Source organism: Bison bison, unplaced genomic scaffold (assembly GCF_000754665.1).
Source record: "Bison bison bison isolate TAMUID 2011002044 unplaced genomic scaffold, Bison_UMD1.0 scf7180017864163, whole genome shotgun sequence".
Classification (NCBI taxonomy): domain Eukaryota; kingdom Metazoa; phylum Chordata; class Mammalia; order Artiodactyla; family Bovidae; genus Bison; species Bison bison.
This window is the reverse complement of record NW_011494735.1, coordinates 11,348,222-11,375,092: the sequence shown is the minus strand read 5'-3', so window position 1 is coordinate 11,375,092 and position 26,871 is coordinate 11,348,222. Positions and strand designations below refer to the sequence as shown.

The following is a 26,871-nucleotide window of genomic DNA, read 5'->3' as shown; positions in this document are numbered from 1 at the left end:
AAATTTCATATGCATTATCATTTTTTTTTAACCTGTATACCAATCCAGTGTAGGAAAATGAACACCTATCACTCCTATTTTAAGATACCCTAATATCTCAAGGTTAATGTATTTCACCCAAGGGCATTCAGCTCAAACCCTAAATTCTCCTAACTCCAAATCTTCTTTTTTCACCACTCTGTAAAGTAGCTTAGGCACCATTTCAAATTAGTTTTACAGTTTGCATATCCTACAGATGCAGTCTTCTCTCATATCCACTGTGAACTTATAAACAATTTATTTGGGGAAGTAGACATGTTCATCATGAGTAATCAGCTAAGTAGTCATTTTGTTTGATAATTTAATATCCAATCTTGTGTCCTGTTGATTTCATTTTATTAACATCCAAATATCATGACCAGACTTGATTTAGTAAGTAAATTACTTCCCATTATACAGACAGCCAATACATTAGTGATACACAAATGGAACTCACAATATGAAAAAATAGAGACTATAGTGAAATTGTTCAGTCGTGTCCGACTCTTTGTGACCCCATGGACTGTAGCCTACCAGGCTCCTCTGTCCATGGAATTTTCCAGGCCAGAGTACTGAAGTGGGTTGCTATTTCCTTCTCCAGGGGATCTTCCCAATGCAGGGATCAAACCCAGGTCTCCTGCATTGCAGGCAGATGCTTTACCATCTGAGCCACAGGGGAAGCCCAATAGAGACTATAGAAGATATTAAACATGTTTTCCAGTGACTTGATAACTTGTATTATAAAAGTATAGAACAGTATGATTTGGTAATTTGATAAGAAAGGTATTCACAGAAGTCTATTGTGACTGAAAAAAAAAATTTAAGTACTTCAATAAGCCATCATCTGTTTGTTATGACACTGTTAAAAAATACAAATAAAACAAACTATAAGATATAGAAAAGAACTTTTTCCTCAAATATTTTTTCATATGAACTCACAAATGTATAGATTACTGATCTAGTAGGTTATATTAGCTTTTCCAAGTCTTTATATCAAATGCTACTAGGAATTTTTACAATGATTAATGAGAGGAAAAGAATATTACTATGAAACAGAAATCATAGTAATGAAAATTGATTAACTCTGGGTCATGCACTTGCAACAAGAGTAATATCATCCCACAAGAGTGTGAAAATTGCTTCATGGGAACCATGAAAAAACTATGGAAAACTCTTACCTTCTTTATCTACAAAAATCACAGATGCACATGCAGCACATAAATATATACAAATTTCAAGGGGTGAGAATCAATTAAAAAAAAATCTAAAAATCTCCTTAGAGAGCAAAAGTAGAAAAAGAGTTGAAAAACACTGCTCTATGTAAATAAGCATTAGCAAATTCTGCAGTAAGTTAAAAAAAATTCAAAACTCCTTTGACATCCTTTAATTGTTGCTAGGTGATTACAATCAGTCATAGGAATACATTATTGAAATTCCCCAAAATGAGTTATGAAATGCTTGTTGATAACTGTGCAGTGTCTAGTATATACACCTGGAAATAACTGAATATTTTTAAATTAATGAATGGTTCACGGTCAAAAGGTAACAAATGTTTCATAATTTTCATCTCTTTTTTTTAAGCACATAACTATGCAATAATGATATAACTTCATCCAGTGAGTATCAAAACCAACACCAGAAAACTATACCCACCTAAAATAGTAAGATTCACTCTTCTCTTAGCAGACTTGCTTTGAGTTTATTACAAAAACAAAAAATTCCTGAAAGCAGGGAAAGAAGCTACAGTAAAAAATCTAAGAGAAAAAAGAGACTTTGCAAGAAGAAATACTCATCAATGGAGCAGGGAGCTGGGGGCAGGTGGCACAAGGCATGGGCATAAGAACATTCAGAAAACATATTTTTTTTTTTGCATGGTATGCATGCAAAAAATTAAAAGTATAAAAGAATAAGATTTTGCACAAATTTGGGCAATAAAGGTGAAGAAATCACCCAACCCGTCTCCTCCAAAAAGAGCAAAAGAACACAAAGAATATAGAAAAATATTAGAAGACAAGTTCAGGAGGTCAAACAGCCAAACAATAGGAAATCCAAAAACTGACCCAGGAGGAAAAAAGTGAAACTGGACAGAGAGATAGGAGCACTACTTAAATACAAAAAAAAAGTGAAACTGGACACAGAGATAGGAGCACTAAATAAAAGTGAAAGTAAGATTATCTTTGAAAACTTAAGTCTAGCTTGAAAAGATTCACTCAATAATTAAAAGGACAAAACCTAGATATATATTGGCAATTTTTTTTTTTAATTTAAGGTGACCCAGGGATTGAACCCAGGTCTCCTGCATTGCAAGCAGATTCTCTACCATCTGAGCCATCAGGGAAGTCCTAAATTAAAAGAAACTATGTTAAAAGGATTCAGGTACTCCACACCCACCATCACTCCACCACAAACAAAAAAGAAAAAAAGAAAAATTACCCATAGCTAGTAAAAGAACAAACGTGGTTGAAAACACACATTGTCTGGAGTTCTGAAGCTGTGCTCCTGCATATTATATGCAAATGCACTGATCAGGCAAAATGTAAACTACTGGTAACAGCTCAAAGTGTTAATCCTTTATAAAGAGCTGTCATAAAACAGGGTCACCTAATAAAAACAGTGGATAAATTACATGAAAACGCAATTAATAAAAAAATCAACAGTCAATAAACCAATAAAATTTAATCTTTAATAACCAAAAATCACAAATTAAAACAGGATGAAATTGACAAAAATTAGTTAGAATGATAAATCTCAAGGACTCCAAATTGGTCTGGCCAAGTGTTGACAATAGTATGTAAGCTCTTTGCTGATGGGAATATGAATAGGGATGTTTGTAATTTTTCAATAATATCAAAATGCACACATTTTAACGTGCATCATGTTAATAAATCAATCTGCCTGCAATGCAGGTTCGATTCCTGAGTGGGAAGACCACTGGAGAAGGGATAGGCTACCCACTCCAGTATTCTTGGGCTTCCCTGGTGGCTCCAGCTGGTAAAGAATCTGCCTGCAATGCAGAATACCTGGGTTTGATCCCTGGGTTGGGAAGATCCCCTGGAGAAGAGAACAGCTACCCACTCCAGTATTCTGGCCTGGAGAATTCCATGGATTGTATATAGTCCCTGGGCTTGCAAAGAGTTGGATAAGACTGAGCGACTTTCACTTTCACTTCGTGAATATATTACATATATTACATCATTTTAATTTTATCAGTGCTTCTTTTATACTTTCCAAATATTCTAAAATGAACACGTTATTTTTATAGTTAAAAATATCATTTTTAAAACATGTTAAAATTTAAGCCATTTGAACTAGTACTTGATCACTGCAAATTTAACCTAATAAATAGATATGGGAAAAAGCAACTGCACATATAAATGTTTATTGCAGCTTTATTTTTACTAGAAGAAAAATAAACAGCTCTACTATCCAATTATATAGTATGTTTAAATAAATATTTTCACAGGAAAGAGGAAGAAGTGCTCACAACAAGAAAGGAGAAAAATCTATGGATACAGTATATTCCCAATATTATACGAATAATATTTGAAAGTTAATAATTATATATGTATAGGATTACAGGTGTTTTAAATTTTCTTTTTTATATTTTATACATTTTCAAATTTTCTCTGACAACAGTGAGACACTCTATGTTCTGAAAAACTACAATCTATAAACATTAAATTTGAAAACCATGTAAACGGAAAATATACAGTGGATGTGACCAAGGTTTAAAAGTTATCTAAGGTTTTCAAACATCAATGAAAGAAATATTAAACTGTCAAAGGAATCAATGAATAAATCAAATATTAGAAAATGAAAATAATTCAAACATTAACTATCCATTAACAGAAAATATAAATTAAAATATGAATAAGAGACTATGTCAGGACCTTCTGCCTTAACAAAGATATTGATTTGTAGCCAATATTTTCAGACTGGTGAGAAGCAAAGTCTTATATACCTCTGTGAAGGAATAAAAGGTAATTCGACAAAATGTATAAATATTTGTGCAGCAGCTACCTGTCATTTTCTTTCAACATGTATCTTTCTATATTCCTGTCTGTATTGAAGTGGGTTGAAAACTTATACTAGATTCTTCCGACTTTCTTGCCAGCTGGCTTCTGGTTAGATTCTGCACAGGGTAGTGTGGCAGCCACAAAGATGGATGCTTAGTTCTCCCTCAAAAGTACCCACTGCAAATAACATAGTTGAGTGATGGCCTCCAGTAACTCCACCTGTGGATCTGTGTCAAGACCACACTTCATTTGGGCGGCAAGCAGGCAGTGACACAACAGCCCTTTATGGGACTCCCTCCAATGGGCAGCCTTTGCTCCAGGACTCAGAATTGGCCTGGCCAAGACATTTTCAAAACTGGGCTAAAGTTTAGGGTTCTTCCTACTGAAGCCGCTCTTTCTCTTCTTTCTCTTCTTTCACAGGTGTCAAGCCTTCCTCCTGGTCTGAAGACTCACCCCATCTACTCCTGCTCCCTCCCTCTTTATACTTCAAAGGTATTTCCCACAATAAACAATCATGCACATTGAATTCTGTCCTGGAGTCTGCTTCTTGGAGGAAAGTGCTCTTAAGAAAGAGGGAGTCCAATTTTTTCTCCAGCTTCTGGCTTCAGAAGTGCTAAGGGAGATTGTGTGAATGTCTGTTGACTTTAGCAGCATTTGCTGAGAGTTCAGCAGCATTTTCTGAGAGCCCAGCAGTGCTGGAGGCCCGTGGGCTCTTGGAATCTCAAGACAGAATTGGTTTCAGGCTTCTGGCTTAGAAGCAATGGAAGTGATTCCCAAAGCACCAGCAGTGCTTCAGCAGTCTCAACAGTAAACACTATAAGTTGGAACTCTGGGTAACTCTGGGCTTCCCTGGTGGCTCAACTGGTAAAGAATCTGCCTGCAGTGTGGAAGACCTGGGTTCAGTCCCTGAGTTTGGAAGATCCCCTGGAGAAGGCAACAGCTACCTACTCCAGTATTCTGGTCTGGGGTAGAGAAAGGAACAGCTACCCACTCCAATATTTTGGCCTGGAGAATTCCGTGGACTGTATAGTTGTATAGTCCATGGGGTCACAAAGAGTCAGACACTACTGAGAGATTTTCACTTCACTGGGTACTCCATTTTCCTTTCTGCTCTCCCATCCTTATGGGCAGTTATAGCTTTCTGTAGTTAACCAATGTCTGGATAGTAACATCACAATTCCCTGTTTCATTCTCCAACTCTTTCAACACTGTTGTAATCAGTTCCTTATTTTAAACCACTTACTGTGATTTCCTTTTTACTGAGTGAATGCTGAATGACACAAAACTAATCATTTTATTCTTTTTCACCTCAAAAGTTCTCACTTGTGTTAACTATGTAAATAAATTTAAAATGAACAAAATGCATTAATAAAATTTAATTAATTGATAACTAAAGGAGTACGTCAAGGCTGTATATTGTCACCCTGCTTACTTAACTTATATGCAGAGTACATCATGAGAAACTCTGGGCTGGAAGAAGCACAAGCTGGAATCAAGATTGCCAGGAGAAATATCAATAACCTCAGATATGCAGACGACAGCACCCTTATGGCAGAAAGTGAAGAGGAACTAAAGAGCCTCTTGATGAAAGTGAAAGAGGAGAGTGAAAAAGTTGGCTTAAAGCTCAACATTCAGAAAACGAAGAACATGGCATCTGGTCCCATCACTTCATGGGAAATAGATGGGGAAACAGTGGAAACAGTGTCAGACTTTATTTTGGGGGGCTCCAAAATCACTGCAGATGGTGATTGCAACCATGAAATTAAGACGCTTACTCCTTGGAAGGAAAGTTATGACCAAACAAGACAGCATATTAAAAAGCAGAGACATTTCTTTGCCAACAAAGGTCCGTGTAGTTAAAGCTATGGTTTTTCCAGTAGTCATGTATGGATGTGAGAGTTGGACTCTTAAGAAAGCTGAGCACCGAAGAATTTATGCTTTTGAACTGTGGCATTGGAGAAGACTCTTGAGAGTCCCTTGGACTGCAAGGAGATCCAACCAGTCCATTCTGAAAGAGATCAGCCCTGGGATTTCTTTGGAAGGAATGATGCTAAAGCTGAAACTCCAGTACTTTGGCCACCTCATGAGAAGAGTTGACTCATTGGAAAAGACCCTCATGCTGGGAGGGATTGTGGGCAGGAGGAGAAAGGGACAACAGAGGGTGAGATGGCTGGATGGCATCACCAACTTGATGGACGTGAGTTTGAGTGAACTCTGGGAGTTGGTGATGGACAGGGAGGCCTGGCATGCTGCAATTCATGGGGTCACAAAGAGTCGGACATAACTGAGCGACTGAACTGAACTAAATTAATATTAATATCAAATATAAATAAAAGTTCTCACACAAATGTTTTTATATTAACAAACAAAACAGTCTCAAAGAAATCTAACAACAAAGATTTTCTTATGTAATTTAGGGTACATTATTACAATGTTTTTTCATGTCCCAATTAAAAAATGTTTTCTTGATAGTTTTAGATATATAAAAAATATATCTAGATATATATTTAAATATATAAGGGCTTCACTGATAGCTCAGTTGGTAAAGAATCCGCCTGCAAGCAGGAGACCCTGGTTTGATTCCTGGGTTGGGAAGATCCCCTGGAGACAGGATAGGCTACCCACTCCTGTATTCTTGAGTTTCCCTTGTGGCTCAGCTGGTAAAGAATTTGCCTGCAATGTGGGAGGCCTGGATTCTATCCCTGGGTTGGGAAGATCCCCTGGAGAAGGGAAAGGCTACCCACTCCAGTATTCTGGCCTAGAGAATTCCATGGACTGTATAGTCCACGGGTTTGCAAAGGTCTGACAGGACTGAGCAACTTCCACTTTCACTTTAGATATATAAGTAAATACACATCATTTGTTGCTATTTTGTTGCTGTTCAGTCACCTTCAGTAGCCAAGTTGTGTCTGACTCTGCTACTCTTATGGACTGCAGCACACCAGGCTTCCATGTCTCTCACCATCTCCCAGAGTTTGCCCAAGTTCATGTCCAATTGAATCAGTAATGCCATTCAACTATCTCATCCTCCGTCACCATCTTCTTCTGCCTTCAATCTTTCCCAGCATCAGGGTCTTTTCTAATGAGTCAGCTGTTTGCATTAGGTGGTCAAAATATTAGAGCTTCAGCATCAGTCCTTCCAAAGAGTATTCAGGGTTCATTTCCTTTAAGATTGACTGGTTTGAGATGGTTTCACAGTGAATTCTATCAAAAATTTAGAGATGAACTAACATCTATCCTACTCAAACTCTTTCAGAAAATTGCAGAGGAAGGTAAACTGCCAGACTCATTCTATGAGGTCACCATCACCTTTATAACAAAACCAGACAAAGATGCCACGAAAAAGAAAACTACAGGCCAATATCACTGATGAACATAGATGCAAAAATCCTTAACAAAATTCTAGCAAACAGAATCCAACAATACATTGAAAAGATCATACATCATGACCAAGTGGGCTTTATCCCAGGGATGCAAGGATTCTTCAATATTCACGAATCAATCAATGTGATACACCACAGTAACAAATTGAAAGATAAAAATCATATGATTATCTCAATAGATGCATTTGAATCAGTTCTAATGAAGTAAATGAAACTGGAGCCTATTATCCAGAGTGAAGTAAGTCAAAAAGAAAAACACCAATACAGTATATTAATGCATATATAGAGAGTTTAGAAAGATGGTAACAATGATCCTATATGCGAGACAGCAAAAGAGACACATATAAAGAACAGACTTTTGGACTCTGTGGGAGAAGGTGAATGTGGCATGATTTGAGAGAATAGCATTGAAACATGTATATTACCATATGTGAAATAGATCGCCAGTCCAGGTTCAGTGCATGAGACAGGGCGCTCAGGGCTGGTACACTGGGACACCGTGAGGGATGGGATGGGGAGGGAGGTGGGAAGGAGGTTCAGAATGGGGGACACATGTACACCCATGGCTGATTCACGTCAATGTATGGCAAAAACCACTACAGTATTGTAAAGTAATTAGCCTCCAATTAAAATAAATATATATATGTTGATGTATGGCAAAAAAAGTAATTAGAAAAAAAAATATATGTATATATATATTTAAAAAAAGATTGACTGGTTTGATCTCCTTGCTTTCCAAGAAACTCTCAAGAGTTTTCTCCAGCACCACAGTTTGAAAGCATCAGTCCTTCGGTGCTCTGCCTTCTTTATTGTCTAGCTCTCACATCCATACATTACTACTGGAAAGACCATAGCCTTGACTATATGGACCTTTGTTGGCAAAAGAGATGTCTTTGCTTTTTAACAGTGTCTAGGTTTGTCACAGCTTTCCTACCAAGAAGCAATTGTCTTTTAATTTAGCATTTATTGCTAATTATACTACTAAGTGGGGAAAAAAGATAAATTTGAATATGTACTTATCATATATAGCCCGTAGAGTTTTATTCAGAAAAATATACTTGGGGCAAATTGTGAACCTGTGAACCAAAGTGCATGTACAATAATGTCCACAGTATCATTGGCAATAACAGCCAACAACTGGAAAAACCCATATGCCCACCTCAGTAAAAGATAAATGCATCACATTCTTCTCACACAATGGACTCCTATGTCACAATGTGGATGAATCTCAAGAAAAAAAAATGTTGAGGGAAGAAGCAAATAACACTTTTATTTTTATTTTTTTTATTTTATTTTATTTTTATTTTTTTTAAAATTTTATTTTATTTTTAAACTTTACATAATTGTATTAGTTTTGCCAAATATCAAAATGAATCCACCACAGGTATACATGTGTTCCCCATCCTGAACCCTCCTCCCTCCTCCCTCCCCATACCATCCCTCTGGGTCGTCCCAGTGCACTAGCCCCAAGCATCCAGTATCGTGCATCGAACCTGGACTGGCATCTCGTTTCATACATGATATTTTATATGTTTCAAATAACACTTTTAAAAATACCTAACATGATCCCAATTTAACAAAATCAAAAAACAGACAAAATAACCCTCTACAGTTAAGCATAAGAAGACAAGGAGAGGTACCTCTGTGGGCAAAGGGTTGTAATCAGGAAGAGGGATAAGGAACTTTGGGGGGCTGGTAATATTTTATTTACTGTCCTGGTTGATATTTTACAACAATTGCTATCTTTATAATTGTTATTTTGAGTGTACATATGTGTTTTGTGCATTATTCTGTATTCATGAGATATCTTAATATTAAAAAGAGGAGAAAACTCAGGATATTAAACTCCAGGAAAACCGCAACTTTATCTACATCATTTAAATCAGAATCACCAAGACCATGGTCACAAAAGAGTTGGGCATGACTCAGTGGTTAAACAATAACACTACCAGCCCAGAACCGCAGAGTCTCTCACCTAGTCCATGTCAATAAATGTACAAATAAATAACAACTGAATGAACAGAATGCTCTCAAATATGTCCAATGCATTCATAAATTAAATCAGATGAAAATATGCCCACATGCCATCTAATTAATTCTATGTGCACGAATTATGGGTAATTTGATTTCTCTTCTTGATATTTTTCTTTCTTACCAAAGCTTCTCAAATAAACATGCATTACTTTGAAAATTCAATGAAATAAATAATAAAACGTATTGTTAAAAGTCGAAAGTACAGTCAGTTAATGTTATGGCCATTTTTCTTTCTCTTAGGCCTTTAATCTAATTGTTCTTATAAACAAGGCTCTTGAAACACTATGAATTATAAATCAGGGTTCTTAAATTTTGGTGTACATCATAGTCAACTGCAAACCAGCACAAGAGAACATAGTAACATCCTAGCTAAATTAGATCAAACAATTTTAACTGAATATGACCCCAAAGGATCCGCTCCAGCCACATCCCCTGTTTAACTGCACACACCATCCTCCCTGCTTTATGTCCTTGAGACACAGTGATCTTGTTTTTGCTCCAAAGCATTCTCTTCCTTCGTGTTTTAGCACCTTTGCACAGGCTACTGATCCTACCTGGATGCCAGCTCCTGCTCTCCATTTAGGCCTTAATTCAAATGTCTCTTCCCTAGAAAAGACTTTCCTGATTGCCTTCCACCCATTTTGTATATTATATACTCTTATCCTGAATATCTCTAAATACTTTAATGCAATTTATAATTAAATATCTATTTTCTCAATTATCAAATTAGTGTTTTTCACACCTACTATTTTGTAAGTTCCACAGAGCATGAAACAAGCTTGTGTTGGTCACTTATTAACCTCCAGAACCTGACCTAAAACCCAACACTTAACAAATACTCAATATGTATTTTGTATATTTTAAAGTGAGAAAAGGAGGTCACAAAATTTTATACAGTTTTTGAAAGCGTAACAGTGGTTATTTTGGAACATGAAATCATGAATGACTCTTATTTCTGCCTCTTTTGCTTATCTATATTTTTAAAATATCAATTATTGTTGCTGTTCAGTCACTCAGTTGTGTCCAACTCTTTGTAACCCCATGGACGACAGCATGCCAGGCTTCCCTGTCCTTCAATATCTCCCAGAGCTTGATCAAACTCATGTCTATTGAGGCAGTGATGCTATCCAACAATCTTGTCCTCTGTTGCCCCCTTCTCCTCTTGCCTTCAACCTTTCCCAATCAGGGTCTTTGCCAATGAGTCAGCTCTTAAGTGTCAGGTGGCCAAAGTACTGTCGTTAGTAAATATTTATTGCTTTGGAATTAAAACAAATTTTGTTTTAATGAAAAAAATATATTTTGTTTATTGGGTAACTGGTTGGACACATAAATAAACTATCAAATGAACCAACAAATAAATCAAGAACTACCAAAAGGAAAAAACTAAATGGCTGCTCTCTCATGTAGGCTTTAGGCTGAAAATCACAGTTTAACTTTTCTTCTGAAAAAATTTCATTTAATCGAAAGTTCCAACTCATATTAGTTATCACTTAATATGACACTGAAGGATAACATATAATTAAATGAACTGGCAAAACCAATACAATATTGTAAATTAAAAAAATAAATAAATAAAAAAATGTGTGTGTGTTTAACTCTCATCTGTGTATCAGTTCAGTTCAGTCGCTCAGTCGTGTCCAGCTCTGTGACCCCATGAATCGCAGCACGCCAGGCCTCCCTGTCCATCACTAACTCCCGGAGTTCTCCCAAACCCATGTCCATCGAGTCGGTGATGCCATCCAGCCATCTCATCCTCTGTTGTCCCCTTCTCCTTCTGCCCCCAATCCCTCTCAGCATCAGGGTCTTTTCCAGTGAGTCAACTCTTCGCATGAGGTGACCAAAGTATTGAAGTTTCAGCTTCAGCATCATTCCTTCCAATGAACACTCAGGATTGATTTCCTTTGGAATGGACTGGTTGGATCTGCTTGCAGTCCAGGTGACTATATCCCACACTAAATACAGATCACTTTCCAACTCAAACATTCAATGATGATTCGTTCTATCTAAATTTAGTTTGGATATGATGGGTATAGGAAGAAAAGTCAAGAAAACAGTCTTCTAAGATTATGACTGTTTTTCTATTGGGAACTTGGCATTCTAAACTGAAGTATTTCCTCTCTGATCTCCACTATCTGAAGCTATACCTGATGTAATTTCTTCCAAGGGGAAATAGTGCTTATACTTTTTGATTGGCTGTCACAATGCTCTGAGTTAATCACTACACCCTTCCCAAAATGCCCAGCCTGAAACAACTGTGAGAATTCAGGACAGAATATCTGTGGAGATTTGTCTGTGGGTGAGGGACTTTTAGTGCCCAAAGCTCAGAAGACTTTATTAAGCAGGCAATGACATTTTCTGATTTTTAGATATCTCATTTTTCAAATACAAATGCTCTAGATTTCTACAGTGTTTCTACATTGTGTTAAAAAAACAGAGTAAAACTATTCTGCAATTGGTTGCTCTTGAGAACACAGTGCTATTGCACTGGTATTTGGAAGAGCTATTTCTTTTGTTGTTTCATCTCCTACAATTACCTGTTCTGTAATGATCTCATCTCGTACCACTCTCTTCCTTACATACTCTGCTCTACGCACAGCAGCCTTGCTACTCCTCATTCTCCAGGCATGCTCCTATTTGAAAGCATTCATACTTATTTACTGCTCTGCCTGGAACATCCTTCCTTCAGATATTTTCACGGCTAGTTCCACTGGAAACTTTAAGTCTTACCCAAAGGCCTTATTTAAAACTACAATCCATCTTGAACAATTCTCATACCTCTTTCTTCCTTTCTTTTTTCCATAGCATTTACACTATAAAACTGGTTTCCTTTTTATTCCATCTTCCCACCTCTAAGACAAAAACTCCACAAGTATAACATTTTTGCCTCTTATATGTACTGCAATATTCTCAGTCCTTATTGTGGGTACTCGAAAACTATTGAGTAAAACATATTTTCCATCAGAATTATTCACTTATATTCCTGTGAAAACTACCAACAGACTCTTTGAGTCTAGCAATCCTGGTTCCCAGAAAGGGAAAGTGTGTACAAGGGGAAACAATAAGAATCTTACTAAACATACAGCTTCAATTGCTGCCTACTCAGAACCATATAGGACTCTTTGAGAGTCCCTTGGACTGCAAGGAGATCAAACCAGTAGATCCTAAAGGAAATCAACCCTGAACACTCATTGAAAGGACTGATGCTGAAGCTCCAATACTTTGGCCACCTGATGTGAACAGCTAATTCATTGGAAAAAACTCTTGTTGCTGGGAAAGATTGAAGGCAGAAGGAGAAGAGAATGACAGAGGATGAGATGGCTGAATGGCATCAGTGATTCAATGAACATGAACTTAGGCAAACTCTAGGAGATGGTGAGGGACAGAGAGGCCTGGTGTGCTGCAGTTCATGGGGTTGCAAAGAGACAGACACAACTGAGCAACTGAAAAACAACAGCCCCATAGACGAGCAAGAAAAAAAAAGGGACTTAAATAGTGATGAGATTAATGACCTCACTGGTCACAAGGAAGAGGGTACTTGCTGGACAACTACCCTCTGTACCAGTTCTGTACCAGGACAGAAGAAAATAGGTTAGGTTCTCATATCGTCCACTGAGGTATTTCTTGGCAACCCCAATGCCCAGTTACAACCATAAATTTTTAATTTTGTAAGTACAACAACCCCAGAATTAAGAGCATAATAACACAGAGCTTAGAACCCTTAGCTGTGAGGTCTAGGTAAATCATCAAGGTAAGCCTTCTAGCTGAATAGGAAGGAAATAGGAATCTAATGGCTAAGGAAGTGGGCAGATAATGAGTATCAGCTAAGGCCTTGGTATCAACTGCATTAGTGATGGCCCCACAATTCCTCCTCAAGTAAGTGTTTTTGGAAATTGTAACCAACCAGAATCTTTGATAAGCTTTGCTTGGACAGAGTAAGTTTAAATAAGAAGCAAGCAGCTCTAAGGGGTAAAAGAAGTGGACTGCATGATATGTAGCTGTTGGTTCACTACCAAGACCCTTTTTATCAGCAGTGCACCTTACCCACACTTGCTGTGAATGGTAGGAGATTACAATTCACAGCCCCTCCCTTGTTTAGAGCTCTACCACCTGCTAAAGAGAAGCTTTTAATATTCCAGGAGGGTTACTCCCTACCGTGTTTAACATGTCAACGGAGAGTGCCAAATGGACACAAATGTAGAAGAGGCTCTTTATCTCACTTCAAGGAGGGAATCAACTCTGTGAAGCAATTTATGTTTTGAGCCACCTGAAGGACTTGACCAGGCTATTCTCCAGCTGAGACCCTATTTGTGCTCAACTTTTGTCCCCAACTCTATCCTGCTGCACTTGCTCTCCACCTCCTGAGAGTATTCTTTCTATAAATCACATAAATAAGAATTCCTGACTTGGCTCTGATTTTAGAGAAGCTTACCTACGACACATGCAAATCAACTCATGAAGAATGAATTCTAAATATAGGCCTTAAAAACTCTCACAATATGATTCCAATAAACATTAGCTCACAAAATTTCAAAATCACAAAACCCTAAAATAAAGTACAATGAGTGAGAGTCATGAGGAGGAAATCGTAAAAATTTCATAAAACAGAAGCCTCAAATTTTATATGTGTGACATTTGATATATAATGTATAAAAAGAAATAGAAACTAAGCAAATAAAGAACAAAATATATCAAAAGCCAAGTCAATTTGTAAGAAAAAAGAGTTTTTAGTAACATGTAATAGATGAAATTAAGACTCCGTAAATACGTGGAAGAGCAAATTAGACTGAAGAGAACACATTTTTGGTAGGAAAAAAAAGATTTGAATTAATACTGCAGAATATAACACAGAAAGACCTGAAGGTGCAAAATATAAGAGACTGAAATACATGCAGTACAGAGAGGGGAAGCTGACATACATATAACCATAGTTCTAGCTCAGTAGAGATATAGAAGGAATATCTCAAGATGTAATATCTGAAATTCTTTCAAAGGTCATGAAAGACACCAATCCACAGGAAGTCAACTAAATCCCAAATAATACAAAGAAATTCACTACCAGATATTTGTCATGTCACATGGAATGAGACTTCCGAGATTTGATTTCTTCTCCCAACAGTTACACTAGCTAGGCAATTTGGGTCAAATGATTTAACTCTTCTTTGCCACAGTTTCTGATCTATATAACAGATAAAATAATAGTAGCTACATTATAGATTGTCATAAGGATTAAATGAGTTCATATCTACAAAGCTCTTAAAATAGAGCTGTTGGATTTTTAATATTCATCTGTATTACTTTTACCTTGAATGCTCACACAGTGTGCTCTGGATCAGAGACAGATTTCTTATTAATTATCTCACAATAAAAAATGAAAATAAGCAAACAGGCCTCCTTTGCCCTAAACCTAACCTATGATGAAAGCCATGTGGTCTGTGGGAGATAGAGACTTCACTCTTAAAGAGCACACACAAACTCCCACATGTTCTGGCACCCAGTGCAGGAGTAGTAATTTGAAAGAAGCCTGAGCTAGACCTAGCAGAGTTGCCTGGAGAGGCAGGGGCTGGTTGCAATTCACCCTGGGGACATAGACATTCACAGTAGCCATATATGGGAGCTTTCTACCACATGGACACTGCTGCTTGCAGCTGCCATCGTGGGATCCTCCCTCTGGCTCATTAATGCCAAGACCTGGCCCCATCCAACAGCTTCTAGACATCAGTGCTGGAAGTTCAGTTCAGTTGCTCAGTCATGTCCAACTCTTTGCGACCCCATGGACTGCATGCAGCACACCAGGCTTCCCTGTCCATCACCAACTCCTGGAGCTTGCTCAAACACATGTTCATCGAGTCAGTGATGCCATCCAACCATCTTATCCTCTGTTGTTCCAGTGCTGGAAACCTCAGGCCAAACAACTAACTGTTTGGGAACACAGTCCCACCCATCAGCAAACAGACTGCCTAAAAACTTCCCGAGTTCACAGCCACCTCTAAACTCAGCACTTCCAAAGGGTCCATAGTACCAGAAGGCCAAGACCCAGCTCCACCCACCAGTAGGCCAGCACCAGCAGCTCCCATCAGGAAGCCTGCACAAGCCTCTAGACCAGCCTAATCTATGATGGGGCAGACAGCAGATAAGACAGCAGTAAGAAAATCACAATTCTTCGCCTGAGGACATAGTCCAGCTCATCAGGCCAGACGCTACCCTGGGACCAGTGGGGACCCAGCTCTGTAACTAGCAGGCCAACACAAGCTTCAGGACACCATGGACCACATATGCAACTGAGTCAAGAACCAGACCCCTGTCCACCAATGATCCGACACGAGCTCTGGGATCCCTGGAACCTGAAGCCAGGCTCTAGGACTGATCTTACTACCTGCCAGTAGTCTGGCACTGACTCCAGGATTCAGATTCATTCACCAGTAGTGGGTACGATAGTCCCAGAGTCTTCTGGACTCTGACTCCAACCACCAGTGAGTTAGTATTAGCCTCAGGGCATCCTGGGGTTCTGCAATCAGCTGCCTCCTGATCAGGCCCCACTAGCAAGGCAGGGTCTGATAATCGTCTGGGCCAGAAGCCAACAAAACCCACCAGACTGCCTACACAGTCAATCTGTCACAACAGAAGGACCTAGACAGCCCTCTTAGAGGGAATCTCAAGAGCATATAGCTTAGATAACAAGAGAGGAGTGTGCTGCTGGGTGTTTTGATTTTTTTTTTATACAACTAGAATGAATAATTCTAAAATCTGTATTGAAACACAAAAGATCCGGAATACCCAAAGGAATCTTGAATACAAAGAACAGAACTAGAGGTGTCACACTTCCTGATTTAAGACTATGCAACAAAACTATAGCCATCAAATTAGGATGGTACTGGCACAAAAACAGACATATATCTATATCAGTAGAACAGAATAAACAGCCCAGAAATAAACCCATGCACCTCATGGTCACTAATCTATAAAAAAGAGGCAAGCGTATGTAATGAAGAAAAAATAGTCTCTTCAATAAGCAGTGGGAAAACTGGACAGCTACAAGTAAAGGAACAGAATTAGAAATTTTTCTCACATCATACATAAAAATAAACTCAAAATGGATCAAAGACTAAATGTAAGATCTGAAACTATAAAACTCCTAGAAGGAAACATAGGCAGAATACTCTTTGACATAAATCATAGCAATACATTTCTGAATCTCTCTTAAAGAGCAATGGAAGCAAAATCAAAAATAAACAAATGGGATCTAATTAAACCTAAAAGCTTTTGCACAGCAAAGGAAGCCATCAATAGAACAAAAGACAACCTACTACATGGGCAAAAACATTTGCAAATGATATGATAGATAAGGGGTTAATATTCAAAATATATAAACAGCTCATACGACTCAAAAAAATACAATTTGGTTAAAAAATAGGCATAAGTGAATAGACATTTTTCTGAAGGAAAACACACAGATGGCCAAGTGGCATATGAAAAGATGAACATCACTAATCATCATGGATATGCAAAGTGAAATCACAATGAGATACCACCTCACACCTGTCAAATGGCTATCACAAAAATGATCACAAGTAATCAATGTTCACAAGGATATGGAGAAAAAACAACCTTTGTACACTGTTGGTGAGAAGGGGAATGTAAATTGGTGTACCTGTATGGAAAACAGGATGGAATCTTTCCCCAAAATGGAAAAATAGATCTATTATATGATGTAGCCATTCTATTCCAGGGTATTTTACCAATATAGTCAGAGAAAACTATAATTTGAAAGGATACATGCTTCTGAATGTTCATTGCATCACTGTTTACAATGGGCAAGTTTTGAAAGCAACCTAAATATCCATAGAGAGATGAATGTATAAAGATGTGGTATGTATGCACAATGGAATACTACTGAGACATAAAAAGGATGAAATTGTGCCATTTGCAACAACATGGATAGACCTGGAGGGTATTGTGCTTAGTCAAATGTCAGAGAGAGAAAGACAAACGTTGTATGTTATTAAAATAAACAAATGAATATGGTAAAACAGAAACAATCTCTTAGATATAGAGAATAAATTAGTGATTAATAGTGGAGAGAGGAAAAGAGGAGGGGAAAAATAAGGGTTGGGGATTAAGAGACACAAACTATTATGTATAAAATAAGCCATAAGGATATAGTATATAGCACAGGGAATGTAGCTAACATTTTATAATAACATTAAATGTAATATAATCCATAAACATTTTGAATCACTGTGTTATATACCAGAAACTAATCTAGTATTATAAATCAACTATACCTCAATAAAAAGAAATAATTGAAAAACTTTCTTAGTACTACTTTGAAAACCCATTTGACAGAATCCGGAAAGACTGAAGATATGCAATGCCCCATGACCTAGAAGTTTATTCATTGGAATGTGCCTTTGAGACACCCTTGCACATGTACAACAGGAAAGATACACAGGAATATTCATAGAAACTTAGTTCATAATGACAAGAACACAAAATATTCATGTATGGACTGTAACCACCAGGTTCCTCTATCCATGGGGATTATCCCAGCAAAAACACTGTAATGGGCTACCATGCCCTTCTCCAGGGGATCTTCCCAACCCAGGGATCAAACTCAGGTCTCTTGTATTGCAGCCAGATGCTTTACCAAAGAACCACTAGGGAAGCCCAAGAATACTGGAGTGGGTAGCCTAACCTTTTCCAGGGGAACTTCCCGACCTAGGAATAAACTGGGGTCTCCTGCAATGCAGGAGAATTCTTTATCAGCTGAGCTACCTGGGAAGCCAAAAAAAAAAAAAACAGAGCAACATTAAATAATAAGAATATTAACCACAGGTATTTACCATCAAATGTAATGAATGTCACAAATATACTATTTGGCAAAATAGCAAATTATAAAAACACAGTATAACACTATTATGTAAATCAATAACAAAATTCAGCAGCATGTCATGTGGATATACACAGATACATGGTAAAATTATAAATAAAAGCAAAGAAATTATAAATACAAAGTTTAGAATAGGGATTAGCTTAGGTAAGGAGGCAAAGAAATGAAATTAGAGTGGAAGACACATGTTCAAAAGAATTAGAAATGTTACATGTCTCAATCGGGTGATGAGCACACTTGTGTTCTTTTAAGAATATGTCCTAAATATTCAGTTCAGTTCAGTAGCTGAGTTGTGTCCAACTCTTTGTGACCCCTGAACCGCAGCATGCCAGGCCTCCCTGTCCATCACCAACTCCCGGAGTCCACCCAAACCCAGGCCCATCGAGTTGGCGATGCCATCCAACCATCTCATCCTCCGTTGTCCCCTTCTTCTCCTGTCCTCAACCTTTCCCAGCATCAGGGTCTTTTCCAATGAGTCAACTCTTCGCATGAGGTGGCCAAAGTATTGGAGTTTCAGCTTCAACATCAGTCCTTCCAATGAATACCCAGGACTGATCTCCTTCAAAATGGACTGGTTGGATCTCCTTGCAGTCCAAGGGACTCTCAAGACTCTTCTCCAACACCACAGTTCAAAAGCATCAATTCTTCAGCGCTCAGCTTTCTTTATAGTCCAACTCTCACATTCATACATGACCACTGGAAAAACCATAGCCTTGACTAGATGGACCTTTGTTGGCAAAGTAACGGCTCTGCTTTTTAATACGCTGTCTAGGTTGGTCATAACTTTCCTTCCAAGGAGCAAGTGTGTTTTAATTTCATGGCTGCAATCACCATCTGCAGTGATTTTGGAGCCCCCAAAAATAAAGTCAGCCACTGTTTCCCCATCTATTTGCCATGAACCAGATGACATGATCTTAGTTTTCTGAATGTTGAGCTTTAAGCCAACCTTTGCACTCTCCTCTTTCACTTTCATCAAGAGGCTCTTTAGTTCCTCTTCACTTTCTGCCATAAGGGTGGTGTCATTTGCATACCTGAGGTGATTGATATTTCTCCCGGCAATCTTGATTCCAGCTTGTGCTTCTTCCAGCCCAGTTTTTCTCATGATGTATTCTGCATAGAAGTTAAATAAGCAGGGTTACAATATATAGCCTTGATGTACTCCTTTTCCTATTTGGAACCAGTCTGTTGTTCCATGTCCAGGTCTAACTGTTGTTTCCTGACCTGCATACAGGTTTCTCAAGAGGCAGGTCAGGTGGTCTGGTATTCCCATCTCTTGAAGAGTTTTCCACAGTTTATTGTAATCCACACAGTCAAAGGCTTTGGCATAGTCAATAAAGCAGAAATAGATGTTTCTCTGGAACTCTCTTGCTTTTTCCATAATCCAGCGGATGTTGGCAATTTGATCTCTGGTTCTTCTGCCTTTTCCTAAACCAGCTTGAACATCTGAAAGTTCACAGTTCACGTATTGCTGCATGTATATTAATTAAAATATTATGTACATGTCAAATAATATGTAAATAATACTTATTAGATGTAAAATAGTTTAAACAAAAGGAATATTTGCATAGAAAATATAAAAGGAAGAAAGAAAGGAAAAGGGGAAAGAGGAAGAGAAAATTTTCCTACATTCTTCCTCCAAAATATTCTTATAGGGTGGAAATGGATCAGCAAAACAACACAAAAGTCATTTCTATACTGCACTGGGTTTGGCACTTTGAGTAGGTTTTCTGAGTCAATCTCATATGTTCAAGAAACATTGTTTTTTGGTTTTTTTTTGGCAAAAAGTAAGAAAAGATCTTTGTTTTGAGGTTAGCACAGAACAGAGCACAACTTATAAGTTCTTAAAAGCAGCTCTAAAAATTGTATGCAGTATTCACTATGGAGCAGTCCTTTTGATTGATTCTCTTAGAGACCCCACGACTTGGCTTTGGAGATGAGAAAACATCCTTATCATGAGCCCTTGTTTTGCTGGACTGACACTCACAATTACTATGAATCTCTCCCATTTCTCTCAATTCTATTTTTATAGACTGAGAAGGTGCACTGGGATGACCATCCATGGGGACCATATGGATGATATGTCTTCTCTATTCAGTTCAGATCAGTCACTAAGTCATGTCCGACTCTTTGCAGCCCCATGAATCACAGCACGCCAGGCCTCCCTGTCCATCACCAACTCCCGGAGTTCACTCAGACTCACGTCCATTGAGTCAGTGATGCCATCCAGCCATCTCATCCTCTGTTGTCCCCTTCTCCTCCTGCCCCCAATCCCTCCCAGCATCAGGGTCTTTTCCAATGAGTCAGTTCTTCACATCAGGTGGCCAAAGTATTGGAGTTTCAGCTTTAGAATCAGTCCTTCCAATGAACACCCAGGACTGATCTCCTTCAGAATGGACTGGTTGGATCTCCTTGCAGTCCAAGGGACTCTCAAGAGTCTTCTCCAACACCACAGTTCAAAAGCATCAATTCTTCGGTGCTCAGCTTTCTTCACAGTCTGACTCTCACATCCATACATGACCACTGGAAAAGTGGTGTCTTCTCTAGTGAAGTCCAAATCAGGGGGCTCAGCCCCAGTAGTTTGCCCCTTTTTAAAAGGTGAATATTGAAAGCTGCAGTTATGACTAGACATGGAACAAAGGACTGGTTCAAAATTGGAAAAGGACTATGTCAAGGTTGTATATTGTCACCCTGCTTATTTAACTTACATGCGGAGTACATCATGCAAAATACCAGGCTGGGATGAAGCACAAGATGGAATCAAGATTGCAGAGAGAAAATATCAATAACCTCAGAGATGCAGATGAAAACACCCTTATGGCAGAAAGTGAAGAAGAACTAAAGAGCCTCTTGATGAATGTGAAAGAGGAGCATGAAAGAACTGGCTTAAAATTCAACATTCAGAAACCTAAGATCATGGCATCTGGTCCCGTCACTTCATGACAAATAGATGGGGAAACAATGGAAACAGTGAGAGACTTTATTTTCTTGGGCTCCAAAATCACTGCAGATGGTGACTGCAACCATGAAATTAAAAGATGCTTGCTCCTTGGAAGAAAAACTATGACCAACTTATACACCATATTAAAAAGCAGAAACATTACTTGGCCAAAAAAGGTCCATATAGTCAAAGCTATGGTTTTTTCAGTAGTGTGAATGTGACAGTTGGACCATAAAGAAGGCTGAGTGCCAAAGAATCGATACTTTTGAACTATAGTGCTAGAGAAGACTCTTGAGAGTCCCTTGGACTGCAAGGAGATCAAACCAGTCAATCCTAAAGGAAATCAATCCTGAATATTCATTAGAAGGACTGATGCTGAAGCTGAAGCTCCAATACTTTGGCCACCTGATGGGAAGAGCTGACTCATTAGAAAAGACCCTGATAATGGGAAAGATTGAAGGCTGAAGGGGATGACAGAGGACAAGATCGTTGGATGGCATCACCAACTCAATGGACATGAGTTTGAGCAATCTCCAGGAGATGGTGAAGGACAGGAAAGCATGGCATGCTGTAGTCCATGGGGTCTCAAAGTGTTGGACAGGATTGAACAGGATTCAGTCAACAACAGGATTGTTGTTGACTGAACAACAACAATTTAAGGCTGCATTATTCTTCAGTTTGGTTCACTGTAGCCAATTTGGAGGCAGATGAATAATATCCTCCTTAACACCTTTTTAATATTATACCAGTAACCCTTATTTAAAAAATTTTAAGCTTTATTTGTGGATCTGTGAGCTATACTAAGGAAAAGAAGAAAACATGCACAGTGGGGCAAAAACAGGATTGTGAAATATGAAGAAACTTTTTATAAAATTCATATTTTGAAAGGTGACTTTTTTGTTTTAAACATAGGGGGGAAAGATTTATAAGTGTTTATAAGTGTCACACCACATCTTTCCCTCCCTGGCATACTTCTTCCATGTAATGCTAATTAAGTGCACATGTGTAACTATTTTAAGTGTTAACAAAATTCAAGGCACGCTTAACTCTAATCAAAAATAAGAAAGTAAGTTGCTAATCTGTGGACTTTACAGAGGAAAAAGAACTAGATTGTAAAATCATATTTCACAGAAAAATCTAAATTGACTTTTCAGGTTATGAATACTTAATTATGGTAGGAACAGTCCAGAAATAGCCCATTTTAATTCATTTAGGAAAAAGTATTTATTCACTATGCTGAGTCTCATGCTCAGGAAAGAGAACAGAAAGAGGCATAATTTTGAGCTATCAAGCTTAACACACATAAATAAGACAAATATCCTCCCTTCCCCTGTTTCATGGCAGGATTGAACCTGCTTAATATCATACTAGCGGTAAAACCCAAACAGTGGCCAAAGATATACTCTGGCATGAAGAAATATGACCTACAAAAAGTACTGAAATTCACATGTATACATATTATTAAGATAAATATTATTAAAGGTGCTTTCATTATTGGATAATTACACGTTGAAACTCATCTTTGTTGCCTGTCAACTCAACATTTTAACATCTTAAAAATGGAAATGGTAGGAATAAAGCAGATTCACGGTTCTGTACTCTGAATATTATTTGCAGAAGTGACAGTAATCTTGGAAACATTTTAATACTCATTCATTCCCTATCAAAGCCATATTAGGATCTCTGCATCTTCACTTGAAAAGAACTGCAATGGGCAGACCCATATTTAGTAAAAGTAACTCACCAGTAAAGGCAGAACACAATAGTCTGTATTAAACAGAGTTTCCTTCCATAGACAGCGAGGAAGAAATGAGAAGAACTTACCTTTATGATGGTTTGCACTGGATACAACTTTCCCCCACAAGGTTACAATAAATATTATTATTAGCAGTTTTCCTTTTGTTGCTTTCTGTAAGTATCTCTTACTCATCCTGCAAAAAATGATAATAATAATAATAAAAATCTTAAGTATGTGAACCCACTATTTTTCCACTATAATCATGGTACATTTACAAGTTCCTATGACATTTTAACACCTACATTTGCATTTCTTATATTAAAATACTGTTCTCTGCATATAAATTATGAACAGAAAAAAGATTAAAGTTTTCCAAACAAAGTACCTTGATACAATGCAAGTGATAAGAGAGGCCCTAGCTCTATCAACCTTGTTTCACTTAATGACAGCTGAAACCAACCAAAAAACATTACTATTTTTCTCTCCATATAAATATAGATTCATCTTTTTCAAAAAATTCAAGGCACAGCTGTTTGAATAATCTTTAAGTAAGTGATTTGTTTTACTTTTAAAAAATTCTTCTTCAAAGCCAAGTCAAACGGTCAGGGTAAACAGTTGAGATAAAACACATTTGATGAATTCCTGCACAGAATAAAATCATTTCAAATCTACTATTTCTAATGTGCTTTTTAAAAGTCACTTTACTGTATGACATCACTACTGCTGAAACACAGGTGTCTTAATATTGTTGGAACCTACCATGCTGTACTTTATGAGTAGAAGAAAAATGAAATAGCAGAATGAAAAATAGCAAGTTAACATTTGCAAGTTGAGACTACAAAACAGGAAAACAAAGCAATGTTATAATAAAATAATAGCTACCCAAAACAAAAGTTTAGCACCTACTTTCTGTAGCACTGAATACAACATTATTTCAACTGTTCTTCAGGACAAATTGGGGATGTTGGTATGTCTATCCCCATTTTGTAGATGATGAAGGACAGAAATTACATTAAATATGTGTTTAATGATAGAGTGAAAACTCAAACACCAAATTGCCTTAATCTAAAATCTTTACATTAACTATTATATTGCTAAGGGGTAAGCAAAACATAAAATATAATCCATCCGCATTTTATTTATGAGGGAGATAAAATATACATCCATCACACTGTACCTCCCCAGATTCGATCCTGAATGGACAGAACTCCATTCTTATCTGACCTGCATTCTTGTCTTAGTTCCAGTGCAAGTTTGTGAGGTCGCTTCCTCACCTAGCCTGATTCCTCCTCCTGAGTCCTCCATGTTATCTTTTTGCTCACACCTTCACTTCCAAAACATTCTGTCTCCAAAAGTATGACTCTGTGGTAGCAATGATGACTGTATAATTTTGAAGAGGAGTCACTCATACCAATAAATGGATAAAAAATAAATTGATATTTTATGCATATTTAATACAGATACACAGTTACACTTCTTGGCCTGGAGAGATTGTTCACACTGATTCAGATGTTGAGGGGGCAGCAATGTGTGACTAAGAACACAGACTCCAGACTTACTCCTGAATCAGACTGTTTGGATTTGAGTCTGGCTCTCTTGGCTTCTGATTGAGTAATCTTGTGTGAGTTTCTGGATCTCCTGCTTCAACTTTTTCTTCTGTCATATGGAGTATGTATGTGAAGAGCCTGGCCCCATGGCTGGCATGTATAAGGGCTCAATGACTATGAGCCTGGAAAGTGTTCAGTCATTTGGATGTTTTGTTGTTCCTGGAGTACATGAGAGGCCCATCCATGCATGAGATGATTGAAGGGAATTTCAGTGGACCCAACAGCTGCAAGTCCTCCATGGACCTTGGTTTTGTGACGTGTTTAGATAATGTACAAAGGAATAAGTGTTGACCTTTGGATTAGATGGCTTGGTTTAAAATCTGGCTTATTGCCTACTGTCTATATGACTTTATAAATTACTTAACTAAGTATTTTTGCAACCAAAATGAGAATAATATCTATCTCATAGTTGTTGGTACAAAAACTAAAGGAGTTAGTTCATGGAAAGAATTTACCACTACACATACAAGATAATTAATGCTCAATAGGTGTTAACCATTACTACGGCCATAACTTTGTTAGACCTGCATTTCCCAAATCTGTGTGTCCTGCGAGGCATCACTTCACAGAATGTTAATACAGTATTGAAAAACAAAGGGGGCAAGTAGATTTACAAAACTCTGGGTGCAACCAGATTTTTTGAAACAAGAGGCATATCTGAGTGTACAGCATTGTCTAGAAACCTTTCTTCACAGCGTAATACAGTATACTAATGTCCTCAGGAAGTATCTTAGAAAAACAATCTGGTTTAGGGATATTCAATCTCAAGTGCCCATTTAATTCCCATTTAAAATCTTCCATTCTATTACCTTTGTGGTTTTTTGGCACTCTTACTGTTAGCTTTGTTATGAGATTCTTCTTTTTCTCACATTTTTGCCACCATCCTGCCTCCTCTCCTACATCCAATCCCTGCAACAATATTGTACTGCATAACCTATAACAGAATGAACAGTTTAGCAAACTTCATCTGACAAGAAGAGCTGCTTAGCATAATTCTTGATAATAGCTTTCCCATAGCAAATGGCCTCTGCTACAAGGTCAATGACCCATTGTATTTTCCCTATCATTGTTCCCCGACCACATGGCATGACAGAACTGACAACTGGTCAAACAGATAACTAGACATATGGAAACAGAAACACCCACAAAGTCACCAGGCTGTCAAACTGAAAAAGGAAGGAGAAAGGAGGTCAACATATGGAAGTCTGTAAAGACCCCTGCCTTTCCTCTCATACCACCCCTTCCCCTATCCAGTCAATGACCACGTTCTGTCAATACTGCTTTCTGAATATCTCTTACTTATGCACACATCCCTGCTGCAGTACTGCAGTTCAGGCCACCAAAATTTTTCATGGGCAACACGCAGCCTCCTAACTGGACTTCCTGCTGCCAGTATTGTCGTCCTTGGGAACCAAAGGCTGGATCTTTGTCTGCTTTTCATATGATTCTGTTTGTCATGTTTAGTACTTAGGAAGTACCTGATAAATACTGCTAACTGAGCGAAACGCATTCTCTATGTGTGCTGTGCTTAGTCACTCAGTTGTGTCTGACTCTTTGTGACCTCATGGACTGTAGCCCACCAGGCTCCTCTGTCCATGGGATTCTCCAAGCAAGAATACTGGATTGGGTTGCTGTGCCCTCCTCCAGAGGATCTTTCTAACCCAGGGATCAATCCCAAGTCTTCCGTGTTGCAGGCACATTCTGTAACATCTGAGCCGCCAGGAAAACCCGTATAGCACACTCTATATTGTAGCCAAACATGTAACTATGATCATGAGACCCCCTTCATGTGATTGAAACCTTCACACGATTCTCTTCTAGGTTTAAGGGAAAGAAAAAAAAAAACAAAACAAAACTTGTACTGGTATCAGAGTTAAAAACAATAACTTTACTTTTTCTGTCTTTCTGTCTCCAATCTTACTTTACACCATTCTTCCCCAACTCTCTCTCCATGTACACTCATAGTCAATATTTTAACTCTACAAAATTTCCTCTACATCTTCCAGCTAAATCTCCATGTCACCTGAAACATGTCACCCACCTCCATGTGTCACAGACTCTTCAAACTGCTAACTTCTATTCATTGGTCAGGGTGTAGCTTAGAATTCCTTCTACAGGATTTGGTCAAGACCATGTTAAAAGCCGGAGAAGGTAATGGCACCCCACTCCAGTACTCTCACCTGGAAAATCCCATGGGCAGAGGAGCCTGGTGGGCTGCAGTCCATGGGGTCGCTAAGAGTCGGACACGAC

General features: G+C 38.1%; 1 protein-coding gene across 1 annotated transcript in view; it reads right to left on the bottom strand.

Annotated features, from left to right (window-relative positions):
• The window catches only part of FAM19A2 (family with sequence similarity 19 (chemokine (C-C motif)-like), member A2), a 518,652-nt gene that overhangs the window by 102,817 nt on the left and 388,964 nt on the right, over positions 1-26,871 (bottom strand). Inside the window, exon 2 of the mRNA XM_010841633.1 lies at positions 23,101-23,207. Within this exon, the coding sequence (XP_010839935.1) occupies positions 23,101-23,206 (106 nt within the window). The 5' untranslated portion in view covers position 23,207. The remainder of the gene's footprint in view (positions 1-23,100; positions 23,208-26,871) is intronic.